Below are 17134 nucleotides of genomic sequence, written 5' to 3' on the forward strand. Positions count from 1 at the left end.
AGGATGGAATGTTCCCTTGGATTTCTGAAAAATGCCTTCACTTTGGGGTGCTATTGTAAATATCTAATTGAAGCAACACTAGCACAAGCTACATAAGCAGCCCAGGATTCAACTACAGCCGTGACGGGACAGCTCGTGCTCTCTTTCCACTGCACTCTCACAGAGAAGCTATACCACTTTGGTCATAAGAATTTCCTGCTGTCGTTCCACAGATGAGCCTACCCTCTGTGAACCGCTGCCATCTTCTCGTTTTCTGCAAGACAACCATTTTACAGAGCACATAATTCTCTCACGAGTATTTATATCTTCAACTACCACAAAAGAAAATATTCACGCGATAACGATCAAGATCAGCTCAGTTGTCAGCACACGCACAGTGCCATGGGCACGCTCAGGGGTGGCTGCATTCTCCGTTAGCACAGCAGTTCGAAGGCTGGTAGCCCCTGTACGTATTCGCGTACCCTGGTGCTGGGAATAATACCCGCTCTTAAAATAGCTCAGGCACTTAAGGACACATTCCGTATCTCCTGCTCCTAGACCTCCGAACGGAACAGAAGTTATTTCAGATTATCGTATTGCTCCAGTATCAGGAGGAAAGTGCAAGGAGACTACCAGCTGGAGTTCTGGCCGTAAACAAAGAGCACAGGTCTTTAAATCATCCTCTCCAAGTCACTGAGTAATCATCTGCTCGCTTTGCCATGTTTCTCGGAGAATTTTCCCCTATCTGTGAGGCCTCTACCTGTGGGTTTGGGTTTTTTTTTTTTCCTCCTGATCACAAGTAAAACTGAAAGGTTTTAGATAAATACAAAACTACCCATGGCTAGTGACCGTTTCCAACACCAGCCCACCCACCTGGGTCCGTACAACAAAAGCAACCCCGTTGCTTTAAGAAGCTTAATTTGTTATGATAGGAATCCACAGATGGCTGGCAGGCACTGGCACGGGACACTTCCAGCTCTCCCCCCTCCCAGTATACTGCACTTTCCTCAAGGCTCACAGGGCATAAGGAGGATGTCCCTTGTTATCTGCTCCCTGCTGCCGACAAGTTGCCAGCACATGGATCTTCTCAGGCACTTCTTGTGCCTCCCACCTGCCCTCTCCCAGTCCCCAACCTCCCACCTTGTGCTATCTTGAGGTCAAAGCCTTTTACCTTCTTCTCCCCAGCTATTCTTTTCTATTCTAGCACGGACAAGCAAGTCTCTCCAGGCCACCCATTCTTAGTTACCAGAGACTCAGCGGTCAGGCAGTGAAAGCTGTGAACACCTTTGTAAACCACTGGAACACCAGAACATTTCCCAACTATTTATCAACAGTTTGTCCCATGCCTCTCCTTACACATGCCCTTATCGCACTTGCAAGAAGCGTAACTGAAAACCCCACCCTGAGAAGGCTGTCCCAGTTAATCCCGTGACTTTGGAAAAGAGCAGCTAGCGCTGAGGCCAGACACCACCTTAGGTGCCTGAAGAGCACATGAGAACGGTACTGGGATTGTCCACAGGCTGGACAGCAAGTCACAAGTCTGTCTCTTAATACCCCTAAAATCCCACATGGCTGTTCCTGCAAGGAGTAGCAGGCTTTCCTCATCCTCAGCTACGCAGCCCCGTTCCCCTTGCTGCCTGAACTCGGGCACGCTTTCCACCACCCCGGGGAAGGCAGGTAGCGCCGTATGGCCCAGGGCTCCACGCTCAACGAGCCAAGACTAACCATGGGAAGGCCAAGGCTGAGCCAACACCACCCACTTCTTGGGGTCAAGATTAAGGCTGACCAATGATTTCTTGCCCCAAATACTCCTGGTTTCCCACAAATTTAAGAGGCGCAAAGCAGCTGGACTGGAAGAAAGTCCCAAGCGTGGCAGTCTCAGCTTCTCATCCTCCACTCTTGCAGGGGTGCAGCCGTGCCAGGAACATTTGAGACAGAGTCTGTAGAGAACCATGAGCTGTTCTTCCACTGACAGCAAATGATCAAAGCACAGATACTGTCTGAATTTGAAGATAAAGCCACTGGATCTCAGCACACAGCTGTTTCTTTCTCCACTACGGATGCACTCGACCCAGCAGGAGACGGGCTTCCTAATGAACTGTCATCAGATCTAGCAAAACCAAGACCAGGATAACTACTAACAAAATAGTGCAGTCACTATTTTGCACAGCTAAACAGCATCTGGAGAGTGAAGAAAGGTCAGGGCAGAGAAGCACATGTCTACACACAGCCCTGGTGATATAACTAAGCTGGCAGGTCATACCCATCATCTAAAAAAGTGGAACATTTCCATATTTGAGAGAGAATCCCTTTCGCACATTGATATTAAGTCCTTTGCTAATCTTCTGTGTACAACAACTCTAAAAATACTGCAGTCGAAGATGCCCGAGATCATATGAAGGACAGCTGAAGCACCACACTGCGGTCACAATAGTTGTACTGTTAACATCCCTGATCTTCCACCACTGAAGGGACTGAGCTACCAGGAGAGGAATCCATCTTTTGCACCCAGCGTACAGGAGGATGGAACACCTCTGCTGGGAGGACAGGCTGGGAGAGGTGGGGGGGTCAGCCTGAAGAAGAGAAGGCGAAAAAGGGGAGACCTCAGAGCCCCTTCCAGTGCCTAAAGGGGCTCCAGGAGAGCTGGGGCGGGGCTTTTTATAAGGGCATGGAGTGATGGGATGAGAGTGAATGGCTTCAAACTGGAAGAGGGGAGATTTAGATTAGGTATCAGGAAGAAATTATTCACACTGAGGGTGGTGAGCCCCTGGCGCAGGTTGCCCCGAGAAGCTGTGGCTGCCCCATCCCTGGAGGTGTTCAAGGCCAGGTTGGACAGGGCTTGGAGCAACCTGGGCTGGTGGGAGGTGTCCCTGCCCACGGCAGCGGGTGGGAAGTCGATGATCTTCCAAGTCCCTTCCAACCTAAACCATTCTGTGATTCTATGATCCTCTTATCAAAATCAGTATCTATACACAACAGTGTCTTTTTTCTCCCACAGAGAAATTGAGGGAAATCAAGGACAGAGAAATACTTTATTTTTTTTTCAAGCCATTGCCAGAACTAGTTGTTATTTTCTTCCCCTCTATAATACTGCAGAGTGCAAGTTGAACAACAGAATATCCCAGTCAAATGAAAGGCACAGAGTACTTAATATTAGCTTGTTTTAATACTTCGGCTGCTAATCTGCCTGCATTTGCTCTTCCATCTCCTCGCTGCAGTAACTCCGCACTGACTAGTGTATAGGAACTGTGATTTGTCTCTCCCTTCTCTGCTCCTCCTTCCCCAGAAGGAATTACAACAGTACTGTGCCACTACTTTCTCTTAAGTGAATACCCACAATATTGCTTTAAGACAATCACCTCGATGACCGCAGTCTTGAACGGAATCAAATATATATATATACACATAAAAAATTAATGGCTCCATGAAGCTGCTCCCTCTCTTCTTCTAAACCCCACCGGGATTAGCGTCGACAGGCAGAACCAGCTAACACTTTGTGCCCCTCCTGCCAATCCTCCAGCCCAAGCAAGGCAGCACATCACGCCAAATCCCAACTTGGGCTCCTTTTCCGTCATGATCAGTCTTTAGTATCGACTTCACAGCAGATTGGACTGAACTCTTTAGCCTGGAGAAGAGAAGGCTGAGGGGAGACCTTATTACTACTTACAAATATCTAAAGGGTGGGTTGAAGGAGGATGGAGCCACACTCTTCTCGGTGGTTCCCAGTGACAGGACGAGGGGCAATGGGCACAAGTTGGAACATAGGAAGTTCCGTTCCAACACACGGAAAAACTTCTTTGGGTGACAGAGCAGCGGCACAGGCTGCCCAGGGAGGTTGTGGAATCCCCTTCTCTGGAGATTTTCAAACCCCGCCTGGATGCAGTCCTGAGGAACGTGCTCTGGGCAATCCTGCTTTAGCAGGGGAGTGGGACTGGGTGATCTCCAGAGGTCCCTTCCATCTCCAAAAATTCTGTGATTCTGTGAAAATGCCCACACAGCTGCACAGCAGCAGGCGCTGTCTAGGCAAGCCAGGGGACTGCACACACCTCATTTACTACGCAAACCATCTCAACAACCCAGTTTACATTAGTTATTTTCTTAAAGGTTCAGATTAACATGCTCTCTTTGTAGCCAAACCAAGCATTTCCCAAGAGTTGGTGGTTCAGGCCCACCAGCATCCTTCCCTAAATCAAGCTGGTTTTCCCTAGATGTCTTACAAAAGAACTCTTGCAAAAAAAGTGAAATGTTTTGGGGGTTTGGTGGTTTTTTTTTTTCCCCCCTCATAACGTGACCAACATACAAATGTCATTTAAACCTTTGCAGTTATCTCCCTCAGACTGAAATTACACGTTAAATTTCTCAACAGAGCTGGGTGAAGACAAAGGGATTTGGGATCTGTTTGAACCCTCCAAGATATCTTGCTTGGAAACATAACTAATTGTTCTCGGGTACATCTAAAGTGTAAAAAAAATAATAAAAAATTAATAATTTAGATACAGATGACAACCTGTTTGAATTAAAAAATATCAAAAGTAGAAAGTAATTGGAAATATTTACAAGTAAAACAATTTCTAGCTAAAAAATTCAAAACATGCAGGAAAGTCATAGCAGATACTCAAGGTTTCAGTAGTTTCACATCTTCCTTCCACACTGAAGGGAAGATGAAATTTGTGCGAGGCTGCAGCACATGTGTTGGGGTGAACGTGCCACTGACACAACCTGTGCCACTATCCCAAAGCACCTCAGCGCACGACTGTCAGTCCTGAGTGGTTTTACCTATGCTGGCCAAACAGTTTATGGGATCAACACTGTGACAGATGAAAATACCTCGTGAGAAGAGACTCTTGGAGGACAATGCAAGGAAGCCACACTTAAGTGGCCTAAATTGTTGGTCAAATAGACAATAACCAGTACAAAGAAACGCATCTGTGAGAAGATATTGCCCTGAAGGTCAGCCAGACACCAAACAAGAACACGTTATACAAGAATACGAGTATCAAAACCAAAAAATGACATCCTAAGCCACAAAGGAAAGGAGAAATTACCCTCCTTTAAAAGCCCTCTATTTCACCTGCTTAACCCCTGCTCTGCGAGTCCTTCACCTTCCTCGTACCGTGGTGTTATAGACCCTGACAGCACCAGCGCGTTCCTGCTCCCACCTCCAGTTTCATCTCCTGCAGACCGACAACAGCCGTTCCACTGCTGTCTCCTACACCATCCAGAGAACATGGCCGCAGGGCAGGATCTTTTATAACAGCTACTCCTGTTTCTCCTCTACAGGTTTCAACATCGTTTTCTAGCAAGTGACCTTGAAATCAATTACACAACAGAGGCCTTTGGAATCCAAAACAACAGGGACATCCAAGCACTGAGTTACTGCATGTAACAAAACACCTCAAAAAACCCAAGCTCTCCCGCACACCACGAGGCTCCTGGCAGTTTCTTCCACAGCCCAGTACCTGCTGGGTCCTGACTGGTTCCAACGTGCTCCAACAAGAGGCAGCTTTTGTCAGATAATCTCGTGTCATACCTTAATATCCTCAAGGGAGTGTTATCCATTCAGTCTTGGGGCTACAAACCTGGGCAGCAGTTCTGGCTTTCCACCCCACACCAGGTGACTCTTCAAGCTTCTCACTAATACACAGCAAATGGGCAACTGGTTTGGATTCTCCCCATAAGCCCGCAGATCCTTTAGCAGAGTAAATACACCGAGCTTGCGTGCTAAACGCTGCTGTCCGTGAAGTCACACAGAAACACACAGAGCTATTTTGGAACAGCAGTCATCAGGAAAACATTCATCTTCTCCTTGATAAGTGATGCTCTGAAGTGGCTGCACAGCTACCATGTCCTTAGGGGTTGGTTGGTTGTTTGGGGTTTTTTTTATACTGGCAGGGCTTCCTTAGTGACAGCATCACGGAGATCTGTTATTTTAGATTTGGGCAAGAGCACAGAAATGGAAAAACTATGGACTGACTCCTGTATGATGCCAAGATGAACTTGAGAGGGATCTTCAAGAGTGCAAAAGCTCAGCTACTGGGGAAAATCATATTGTGTAGAACACACAAAGGAACTAAAGTGTTACTCACCTGATGTAGACAGAAACTGTTGTAGGCAATATTATATGAATATGTTACAAGGGCTAAAACACTTCAAACTTTCATGATCAAACACAGTTTAAATGTGTATTAACTAACAAGACTCGTCAAGGTCATGTTACAGCCACATGTAGTTTGCCAGGACAAAGGAAGAAAACATACATCTATGGTCAGACAAATGGGAAATGAGGGGATACGATACCAAGTTTTGAGCTAAAGATGTCCAGATCATCATCCCTTTGAAAAGAGACGATGAGAAGCAAGATAAACCTCTCGCCACTTTTAAGTTGGAAGCAGATGCAGTTGGACTCACTTTTGAGAAGCTCTAATGCTATATAAATACCTCTCTCCAGATTACAGTGTTTTCGTATTATGTCCTTGTAGGAAAAAGTAACCATTTCAACTTGCAGTGTCTGCTACTACTCCATCTAACTGCTGAAGAGAACCCCAGGGTCTGCATACATATTCACCAGACACAATAATCCATTTGCTTTGTAATCACTAGAACAGATATCTGCTTCTCACTAGCCACAGCAGTGCAAAATAAAGTACACATGGAAGAACTGGGAGTAGGGAGGGGTCAAACGGATATCTGGGGTGCAGAAAGGCACTGAAGTCCGGGAAAAGGGAACTTCATTTTAAAGAAGATGCAGAGCATCCATGGAGTAGCAGAAAGTCTTCGGGACCTGAGAAAAACCACTTTTGCTGGAAAGAAAAATATTTGAGAAATCCACTGGACCACAGTACCCAGGCTGCAAACACTGACTCAGTGTTATCTCTCCCTGGACAACAGCCAATAATTTGCCTCATTTCTTCAGATTTTGGTGAAAGAAACAATTGAGGGAGCAGCAGCTGCCTATTACAATACAGGCACAACTGAGTGACACAGCAAACCTACTAAAACCAGGACATGCACTGCAGCTGCACAAAGCTAACTCAGGAAACTACCAACGTGCCTGACCTCCTGTCTGAGGAGAAACAGTACCCCATTCAAGCTATTCTGCTATAGCATTCTCCTCTGCTAACCAGAGAGAAACTTGGTGTTGGAGCAGTTCAAGTCACAACAAGAACAACACATCGGCCATGAAGCGATGCCTTAGCCAGGAACCATTGGACAGACTGGTGAGGGCTGGAAGGGCCCTCTGGAGCTCCCCCAGTCCACCCCCCACCAGAGCAGGGGCACCTCCAGCAGTGGCACAGGACGGCGTCCAGGCGGGTTTGGGATGGCTCCAGAGGGGGAGACTCCCCCACCTCTCTGGGCAGCCTGTGCCACTGCTCTGCCGCCCTCACAGGAAAGTTCCTCCTCACGTTGAGATGGAACTCCCTATGGTCAAGTTATGGCCCATTCCCTCTTGTCCCGTCACTGGACACTACTGAAAAAAGACTGTTCCCATCCCCCTGGCACCCTCCCTTTAAGGATTTATAAGTGTTGATAAGATCCCTCCTCAGCCTTCTCTTCTTCAGACTAAAAAGCTCCAAGTCCCTCATCAGAAAGATGCTCCAGTCCCCTCATTATCTCCGTAGCCCTTTACTGGACCCTCTCCAGCAGTTCCCTGTCCTTCTTGACCCGGGGAGCCCCAAACTGGACACAGTGCTCCAGATGCAGCCTCACCAGAGCAGAGGGGGAAGATGACCTCCCTCCACCTGCTGGCCACGCTCTTCTTGATGCTAGCTGGTTGGACACATTTGCCATAGCCTGTTGCTGAGAGAGACAGAGACACTGAAAAAGGATGGCAAAGCAGCAAACATCTCAGGTGATTAACACCGTAAAGAGCAAACCACAGCAATCAAGTATCACATCACACACTTACTGCTCAGTGAATCACCCCAAAATCCAAAAGGCTGCTTTACAATTCAATGCCTAGTTGGAAGGACAATCTGTCCTCGACAGAAGCTGCTGTAAGAATTTATAAAAATTGACCGTAACTCAGGGCCAAACTTAGGCAGGCCACTGTGCTTAGCAGTTTAAGAGGTCCATGCTGGTTGAGATGTAACAGTTGATGATGGTTCTGAGTTTTCTCACCTCTTTCAGTCCCTGCTCAAGAACGTATTCTTCGTCTTCTGTACTTACACATTCAGTAGAAGAGAAAAGGGTCTTTGAGTTACTACTGGAATATCAGACAACGGTGATACCTCCAGCTATGTGGTGTCTCCTTGTGCTACGCTGCAGTGCCACTGAACTAGAACTTACTTTAGAGCTCATCCATTCCAGCACTAGACTGCACTGATCAGATTAAGCTGGAGACACGACTCATCCTTCAAGGCAATAAGCCTCCATGTTGCAGCTGGAGAAGGAGATTAAAGAAAACAGGGACTGTCCTGTACAGCCTCTTTGAATTACTGTAAATCTTCTCTCCAATCCACACATGGTACCAGCACCATCCACTCCTAAACCATTCTTGCCCAGTAACTGGAGTCTTAGCAGTGGCAATGCAAAGCTAAAGAGACTCGTACGACCCCCACAAGACACACTAAGCAGGCCAGATGTGCAGATGTTGCCAGCAGTTCTCCAGAACTCTGAATCAATAAGCAGTTCTTCCATCCGCTTCCAGCGGCTGTGGGAAACAGCAGTCATCCAACATTTTCTACTCACTTGAGGGGAAACGTCCCACACCATAATCTCAAGAGAAATGTCAGCTCTTTGCTCAGCCTGACTATTGTTCACTCTCAACCTGCTTAATACCAGGAGGAGGTGGTGGCAGGGCACAGGGACTGAACAAATGAATACAGCTGTGAAGAATCATCCCAGCTGACACAGAGATCATTACTTTCAGACTTCTGTTGCCAAATGCTTCTCAGCAGCAAGATGACAGGATATTTATAGTGTAATCTTGACAGCATGGTTTCAAACCATCAAGTCACACACTCATGTCTTGAGTCAACACTAGATCCTCTGTAAGTGCACAAAATGTTAACCCAGTAGCTTCTGACAGTCACAATAAACTTGCCTTCAAAGTATGGCAAGAAGAGACAAGGGAAGTTGCCTTCTTTAAAATACCTGGCCCAGGCCATGGCTGCAGACAAACCATCCACACCCAAATATTATTTCTCTGCACTCAAGTTCTATACACAAACAATCCTGCCAGAGAGAGTAGATTCTGTTTTGTAGGTGAGGATCCATTTCTTAACTACCACTCAGGGTAGTTAAGTTACTATCGGGGCATTTCATGTCATGTGTGACATGGATTGAACAGCAAAGAATAACTTTTAAAACGTTTTTCCCCCCCTCACACATTGATTTTCTCTCAATCTCCAGGGTACTGCCAACCAGAAATACCATTTCAGACAGCATCTGAAAACTGTGTCATTATCTACATCACAGCAGCTCCAAAGGAGCTTTTCACTACTGGGCAGGCAGCCTACACGCTGCAAAGCTCTACCCCACGTTATCAGCAGATATCCAAGGACACAGTGAGGGGCAGGCCACTGCAGGAACCTCTTCGCTGGCACTCCTGCAGATGCTGCACTTGGAGCTCCACTCCAATCTCTTTGGCTACTCTGCACAGCGCACCGATCAGCTGCACCATCACTGCTGCTTCGGAGGGATGCCAGCTGCCAGAAACCGCTCCGCTCTCCCTGCAGCAAGTGCTCTTCTGGTTCCCAAGTTCACACTTCAAAGCAGAGGCTATGAACTGGCATCCAATATTTTAGTTAAGATTCTACTTTTCTTTGTTTAAAACCAGACTGTGATGTTACCAGAATAATGACAACAACTTGGAGCTCCAGATGAGAATATCCCAGTCTGTAGTTACAATTAATTATATAGGAAGTCCCAAAAAATGTATTCTGTGGTGCATCTGTGCTGTAGGCACTGTAAGATACTGCACTGTAGTTGACCTGAACAGCCAATCTGCACATCTGATGTAGCCAGACAGCAGCAGCCTTTCTGAGACCTGCATGGGCTGTGAACACACACATTGAACTTGTCACTCTAAACAAACCCACAGAACTAACGTGATCCTTGCTAGACATCAGTCTGCTTCTACATTATACTGCTTTCACACACAATTTTATCTGTTATCACACACACGCCTCATTTTATCTGTTACCGACGTGTAGTGCAAGCTGTTTTGGTCACACTATGGTGCCTACCCAGCAAAAGAGGGCTCAGAGGTTCTGTTGCAAAAGCATCACCACATCAGTCAGTGAAATATTGAATCCTTTAAGACACCACAGCATTAAAGAGGAGAGCACACATGATACATCAGGATTTAAGCAGGCTCTTTACATACTTATTGTGCTAAATGCAAGAAGAAGTAGTCTTTAAATAAAGCTACTTAAAGATCTAACATCTTTAACATAACGCATGTTGATGCTGAAAAGGCGCAAATAAAAATCATTTTGAAAAGGTGTATGGAAAGGAATCCTAACTGTCAGGACCTGAACCTCAGCATTCAGTTTCTTCTCCTGCAGCTAAACCTGACAACTAAAATAGCAAGGAGCTGCTTTCTATTAGACTGCATATAGAAGCCTCCCAACACAAGAGAGAGTCAGGACAATTGTGAAATAAGTGATGCATTTTGATCTTATTCGTATTGAATGTTTGACTCTTGCATATAACTGCAGGCCAGATCCTCAAACTGCTGTAAATGAGCAAAACTTGTACATGTACAAAACTTGTACAAAATGACTGCAAAACAGTTTTGCCAGTGTGGTCAAGGCTGATGTGCTGATGGATCGTTCAAAGGGCAGGAGCGAGGACTCCTGCCAAATCCAGTGACTATCAGCAAGATTGCTTCAGTAGTCAGGCATGCGAGAAAGACATCCCACACAGGGACCACAGATGACCACTTCTGATGGGCTACGATCCAGTCTTACAGGATGAGAGTAAAGATGATGGAAAAGGAATACTTTCTGCTGCTTACTTCATGTGAAGTCACTTCGGACTCTAAATGAACCTGCAACATTTGTAGCTTGAACTAAGTTTGCCACCCAGCTTTGCACCCACACTGAGAAGAAACAGAAGCATGTACCACGCAGTTCCATTAATTTCCTACTTTATCATACCTGAAAATTAAACAACTCCAGATCAACCAAGTGCAAAGAACACTGAATTGCCAGTAAAACCAGAAAAGAGTGTCACAGAGCTGCTTGGAAGTACAGGCTGCACGCAGGGACCTCAGATGACCAAGCTTTCACTTGCAGACACAGGCAGGGGAACCATGAGCTGCCACCTAACAGATCTATTAGAGAGTCTGAGTGATGCTTGAGATAAGAAATGCCTGTATCCCACACACATACCCACAGAACAACCACTCCCTATCCCAAACTGATGTTGCACATAGCAGAAGCACCCTAGACTGAAGAGTACGACTCAACCAGGGCAGTGAGAAACATACACCACTGCTGTCCATGCCTGCATTTCCAAGAGATCAGGCTCTCAGTGGCTCATATATGTGTCAACACATGCCGTGGGCAGCACCAAGAAATGAGGTCAAGCAGAAAGAAGCACTGACTCACATATCGTGCACATGCGGGGCTCAAGAGCAGTTTTGTCTCAAGGAAGGAGTACAGCTGGTACACGCAATGAGAACTGATGCTACTGCAAACTTCCAAACGCCTGGTCTTTGTTCTGTCTTCTGAAAACCATGACATATTTTTAGGTAACAGTAGTAAACCTCTCAAAGGCTGCAAACAAAGCTGCTATGCTGTATGTAGTAAGCTTAAATGTCAAGTTACATATATTTTTTTCCCCCATATCTATATATAACTTTTTAGCTTTTAACTAAACCCAGCCTTTAACCTGCTAGTGTGATATGCAGAGCTTTCATTTCATAGGAAAGGCGGAATCTCAGATAGTAAAGGGATAAAGGTTTGATTTGGTTCAAGGTGTAAAACCTGCAAGCAGAACGTTCCCTGCATCCTCTACCATTCCCTGGGCACCAGGATGTGCAGAAAGACCCCTCGCTTGCAGCAGAAACCAGAAATTGCTATTAGCAGCAGTAAGAGCTGGATGCGAAGCGCACTGTAAATATGGCAAGAGGACCACACAATTGACAGAAGTGCTGTCATCAAGTTTCTCATTTACACCACTATTGCAGCGATTCAAACTATACATTGAGTACAGAAGACCGTGTGAGATTCACTGGGAGGTTGTTTCAGGTCTGTAGCTTTAGGAACCCTTATAAGCAAACTTAAATGTATACTATAAAGTATGTGAAAATGACAGATGCCAATTGCAAGTGTGAAGGGCTGAGTGCACTACTAAAATTAATGGAAACAAAACTCTGTACTACTTTTAAAGCTAAAACTATCTCATCTAACCTAATAATTCTTTGGCAACAAATGCTACTAAATTTGCAATGTCTCTTAGCTCTGTTTCCTGTACATTTGCATTTTGGACATGCTCACCCAAATCAATTTCTCATCTCCCTACATCAGAGAAGGCTCACAACAATTTACAGAGTAAGTTATCACTCCTGAGCTATGTTGCAGCGTTACCTCTCCTGCATTTTTTCCTTGTTATAACATTTTAGAAAAAAACCCCCACCTTTTAGCTTTAAAACTACAACAACTACAGGAAGAAAACAAAAAATATGTTTATACTTGGGGATTTTCTTGGCTGTAAAATAAAAACAGGAGACAGATGCAATCTCAAACCTGCTGATCCAATTGAAGAGAAGACACGATCAGGCGCAGAGAGGCACAGACAACCCATTTGAGGGAACAGCTCCATTTAAAAGGAGACACACAAAAAAGGAGATAAAACGTAAAGGAAAAACATGACAAGATAACAAAGCATGATAAATGTCAAGGTTCTTTTCAAGTATAAGGGATAAAAATGCCAGGGCTTGGTTATAATTTGAAGAGCATAACATTTTTGATCCTTTAATGCGAGCGCAGATTAGGAACAGAGGAGATAAAAATGTCTACTGGAATTTGGACAGGTGTGGAAAGATCGTCCTTTATTTAAGTATTTTTAGAAGGGAGGACTCTTCTAACAAGAAAGAAAAAATTCAGAACTCCTGAATGGCCAGAAGAGACTTGCTAAGCCGATTCCTTTTTACTTCCTCAGATTCACAGGACTGGCAAAGAGAACAAGAAGGGGAACATGGTCCTCCTTCCAAGGACTTGGAAGCTATGTCAAATCTACTGCCTGCGAATGCCAGAAGCTGCAGAAGTGTTAGTAAGCAGCAGAGTATAAATCCATAAACAATTATCCAGAAACACACAATAACACAGGTATTAACAGTAAAAGCACCGGCTCATCTGTCAAGCAGAGCCCCGTGCTGTCTGGAGGATGAGCTGCACACACATGCACTCTGTATAAGTCCAAGGAAGATAACAAAAGGCATGGGAAACACTGTGCGTTTGAACACGGCTGGGAAGCAATGCATTGTTTGCTTCATCTGGCTATGACAATTCTCGTTGTCCCTCGTATCTGAACAAAGCACACGCACTGTTTTCTATAGCGGGGTCCAAACATCGGAGGTTCTGGGGGAAAAGAATCCTTTTCCTAACAAATACAACTTACCTCATGACACGACCTGAACAGACCACAGGAAGTATGACCCTCCCCATCTTACAGACAAGGAATGAAGCACAAGTGCATCAGGCTGAAGGGTGCATAGAGACCCATAAAATAAGGAGGCGTCTTGAGGTCACCCACACAACCTCTGCTTTCCTACCATTAACCGCAGTGCGAGACCTCGGCACCCCAAAGGCTCACACAAAGCAGTTGAGGGGAAAAGCTGAAAGCAGCTGAGTATCAGGTTCCCAGTGCTGAGGAAGCTGCTGTCAGATTTATGTTGAAGCAGATTAACAGCAATGCCACGTGCTGAGGAGCAAAACAGCTTCACTGTACGCCCACTCTCCCTGCAAAACTTCCAGCAACTGACAGCTAACGCCTGACAGCTCTGCGAAATCTGCACTGCCTCCACACAAATGGAAGGCTCCATCTGAACATATCAAAGGCGATAACAAAACCTGCATCCAACCCAGCCTGCACGGACCGCCACTAGATAGAAACACCCCTTTATAATGCCACTCTTCATAATAAAGCAGATCTTGCTGCGAACACGTGATCTTTCACAGGACATTAGAGTGGGACTAAAGGGACTATATTCAGCTCCCTACACAGTCCTTTGGGTGACCCTGGACAAGTAACTCAATCTTCATAAAAAAGAGGACTAATAACTTTGCTAAGGTAATGGGAATTTGAGTTTGCTGAACACCTAAAGGATGACATTTACAATCCCAGCCCTGAAATCCCAGGGAATATTAAGTTCTGTCACGTTGAAAAACTGAAAGCAAATAAAACTAAACGACTTGAAAAAATAAACCCATCAAACCCGGCCTTTAGGCATTCTGCTAACAAGCTTACAAAGGATTTGTCTAGAGGCAGCCCTCCTATATTAGCAGCCAATCTAATGATGGGCATCTGGTGTTAGGTTTATCCTGCTAATACAGACAACAGGAATGCAGAGAGGTATGCACAGAGCAAAGACTACCAGTATCTTCATAACAACTACTGGTGTCTTATTCTAAGACAGGATGCACTGAGAGAGCAAAGAACATGGCCAGGAAAGTTTCACTACCACAAACATCAGCCCCAGGCTGGTTGGGGCACTTCTACAGCATGTGATGGCTTAGCTGTTAACAGACAGGGTGAATTTGGATAAGACTGGAAAGATTAAAAGAGGGGGGAGACAGGAAATTGGCAGGGGGAGCCCAACTGTCAAAAAGAAAGTGTTACTTTTGATAATTAGAGAGCATCAAAGTGAATGGCACTTTCTCTCAGCTGAGGAACTGCTGCAACTTTCGGTGCCCATTATTCCCATTTAGGACCAAAAAAGAATCTCTCTCCTAGTTTTAACAATAGAAATAGAAGACTGGAGACTGTTTTGGATAAAACAAATCTTCTGGATTCCTGGGAAATATGTGCCAGAAGAGGCAACATTGCCAAGAGGAACACAGTTTATTACATCAGGCTCTCCCTTCCATTCATGGCAATGATTTCAGCTACCTGAAATGGCCATAGTTTTCCATCTTTATTCTTGATCCCTAATAGACCAAAAAAAAAAAAAAAGCAAGAGAGACAATGAAGAAAGCCGCGGATTAAAGGTGGCAAATACTAAGTCTCGGGGATCCCTAGTGTAGAGTGAAATGTCCAACAGATTACAAAACAAAGCTTTGCAAGAGTCTATAAGCAAGCACCTCGGAGAAATGCCCAGACGGTCAGTGCTGACCTTGAAATGCGAATAGCAAACCTTTCAGTAGGATATTTGTCTCAAACCTTGAAGAACGGTGACAAAGTCCAGAATATCACAAACGCCTTTAAACTCTACTGAGGAAAGCCACCATGGTCACATTAGCTTTCTGCATCACCAGCAAAAGGACTTTAATTACAGCCCTCAAGCCCCTTGTGGAAACCACAGAATTTGGAGAGCTCTCCAACCATTTCAATCATAGGTTGAACAGGGAAGAACAATACAGAAGAATTTTTCCTAAGTCTTCTGGCTTTTAACCAAAACAAAAAGCTTGGTATGATTTAGAATCATCCTACAATACTGACTAGGACCAGATCTACAGAGATTCTAAACTAAATGGGCATTTGGTGATAAGGCAAAGACGGTGTCTGGCCACAAACTGACACTGCCTGCCTGAATATCAGTTTTCTCCTTCCTCGTGAAAGAGTAATTACAGAAGGTTGGGTTTTGTTGGTTTCCCCCCCCCCCCAATGACTAAACTACCTCTCTTAAAATACCAAGCTGTTGATTCTTATTTTTCATGGAAAATTGAAGAAAGGACAAACAGATAATGAGAGCTAAACCTCTGTTCCCACAGCGTACCCGTAAGGTTGCCACAAAGACACGCTAGCCAAAACCGCAGTCCCCCACCTCCCACCGGCCTGAGGTTGCAGCCCTTAGCAGCTGGAGAAGTAAAAGTGCTGAGTATTACTCACTGCCATGACGAGCTCAAACGGATATTTGTAGACTCGAACTGGGGACTGGTATTTCTGCACCATTTTTACCCCACACCTGTAACAGAAAGAAAGTGGAAAATTTTAGATCCCTTATACCAAACACCACAATACATTGTAGTAATTCTCACAAACAGACCTTAACTCTTTCTCACAAATAGAGAGGAGGAGACATATTAGGTAGAATATTTTGCCCAGCATCGCTTAGCCAGTCAGTGGCAGAGACGGAACAAAAGGCAGGGCTCTGCAGCCCCAGCCCAGTGCTGTCCCCAGTATGCAGTAGCATCCTTTGCTGCTTTCCCAGCACTACTGCAGTAAACTCAACTTAGAGCTCCAACAAAACTCGTGATAATTAAAGCACAAAACAGAGATGTAAAGCCAGAATCAATTGTACTCTGGAGAAGGAGCCTGTCTTAGGAGCCTTGCAAAGCTTAGACGGTGATTCTTCCCCCCACCCTCCTTTTCTGCACACATTTGTAATCATTATGCAAAATCCCCCTTGTTGAAAGCTTCCACGGCTCCCCATATCTCGGTGTTTTAAATGCTTTGGTGCACAAAGTAGCATTCAGTTGTTTTAACCCACTAAAAGAGAGGAAAAGGAAACAACATGCTTAAAGCACATGCCTGATGCTAAGCTGGCAATCACATCCCACTGACTGGATGCCCACCGCTTCCAGCTGAACTAAGGCAATAACTGCATGCAATGGAAACAATTCAGTTCTCAGCATTTCATTCCTCCTAGCCACCTCTCACTGTTCTCATCAGGATTCCTCCCTCAGACTCTCTTGCTGGGGTTTTAACCCTCAAATATGCACCAATAACCAGCATCTCAAAGAGGTACATCATTAAAAAAAATGTTATTAGGCTGCTTTCTGCAATTCCTTTATATCACTCCCATTAATACCATCTATGAACATCAGAAACACAAAAGACGGGATGGCTGGTTTGAGACACTATACTGATTCCACCCCACTGAAATTCCACCGCTGAGCAGACATAGCCCTCGGCAACATGACGCAGTGTAGCACTGAACTCAACAGTCAGAGCATTAAGACAACTTATCCCTGACATTTTAAGCCCAGAAATTGAGGTGAAACATGAATTAAAAGGCAAACAGCAACAGATTCTCCCTCAGAAA

At 45.1% G+C, this 17134-nt stretch overlaps 1 protein-coding gene across 1 annotated transcript in view; it reads right to left on the reverse strand.

Annotated features, from left to right (window-relative positions):
- Positions 1-16041, reverse strand: part of SEC14L5 (SEC14-like 5 (S. cerevisiae)) — a 33158-nt gene extending 17117 nt beyond the window's left edge. The window contains exon 1 of the mRNA XM_009891538.1: positions 15979-16041. Coding sequence (XP_009889840.1) covers positions 15979-16041 — 63 coding nt within the window. The remainder of the gene's footprint in view (positions 1-15978) is intronic.
- Positions 16042-17134: the final 1093 nt, after the last annotated feature.

The sequence above is a fragment of the Charadrius vociferus genome, unplaced genomic scaffold, assembly GCF_000708025.1.
Source record: "Charadrius vociferus isolate BGI_N301 unplaced genomic scaffold, ASM70802v2 scaffold619, whole genome shotgun sequence".
NCBI classification, from domain to species: domain Eukaryota; kingdom Metazoa; phylum Chordata; class Aves; order Charadriiformes; family Charadriidae; genus Charadrius; species Charadrius vociferus.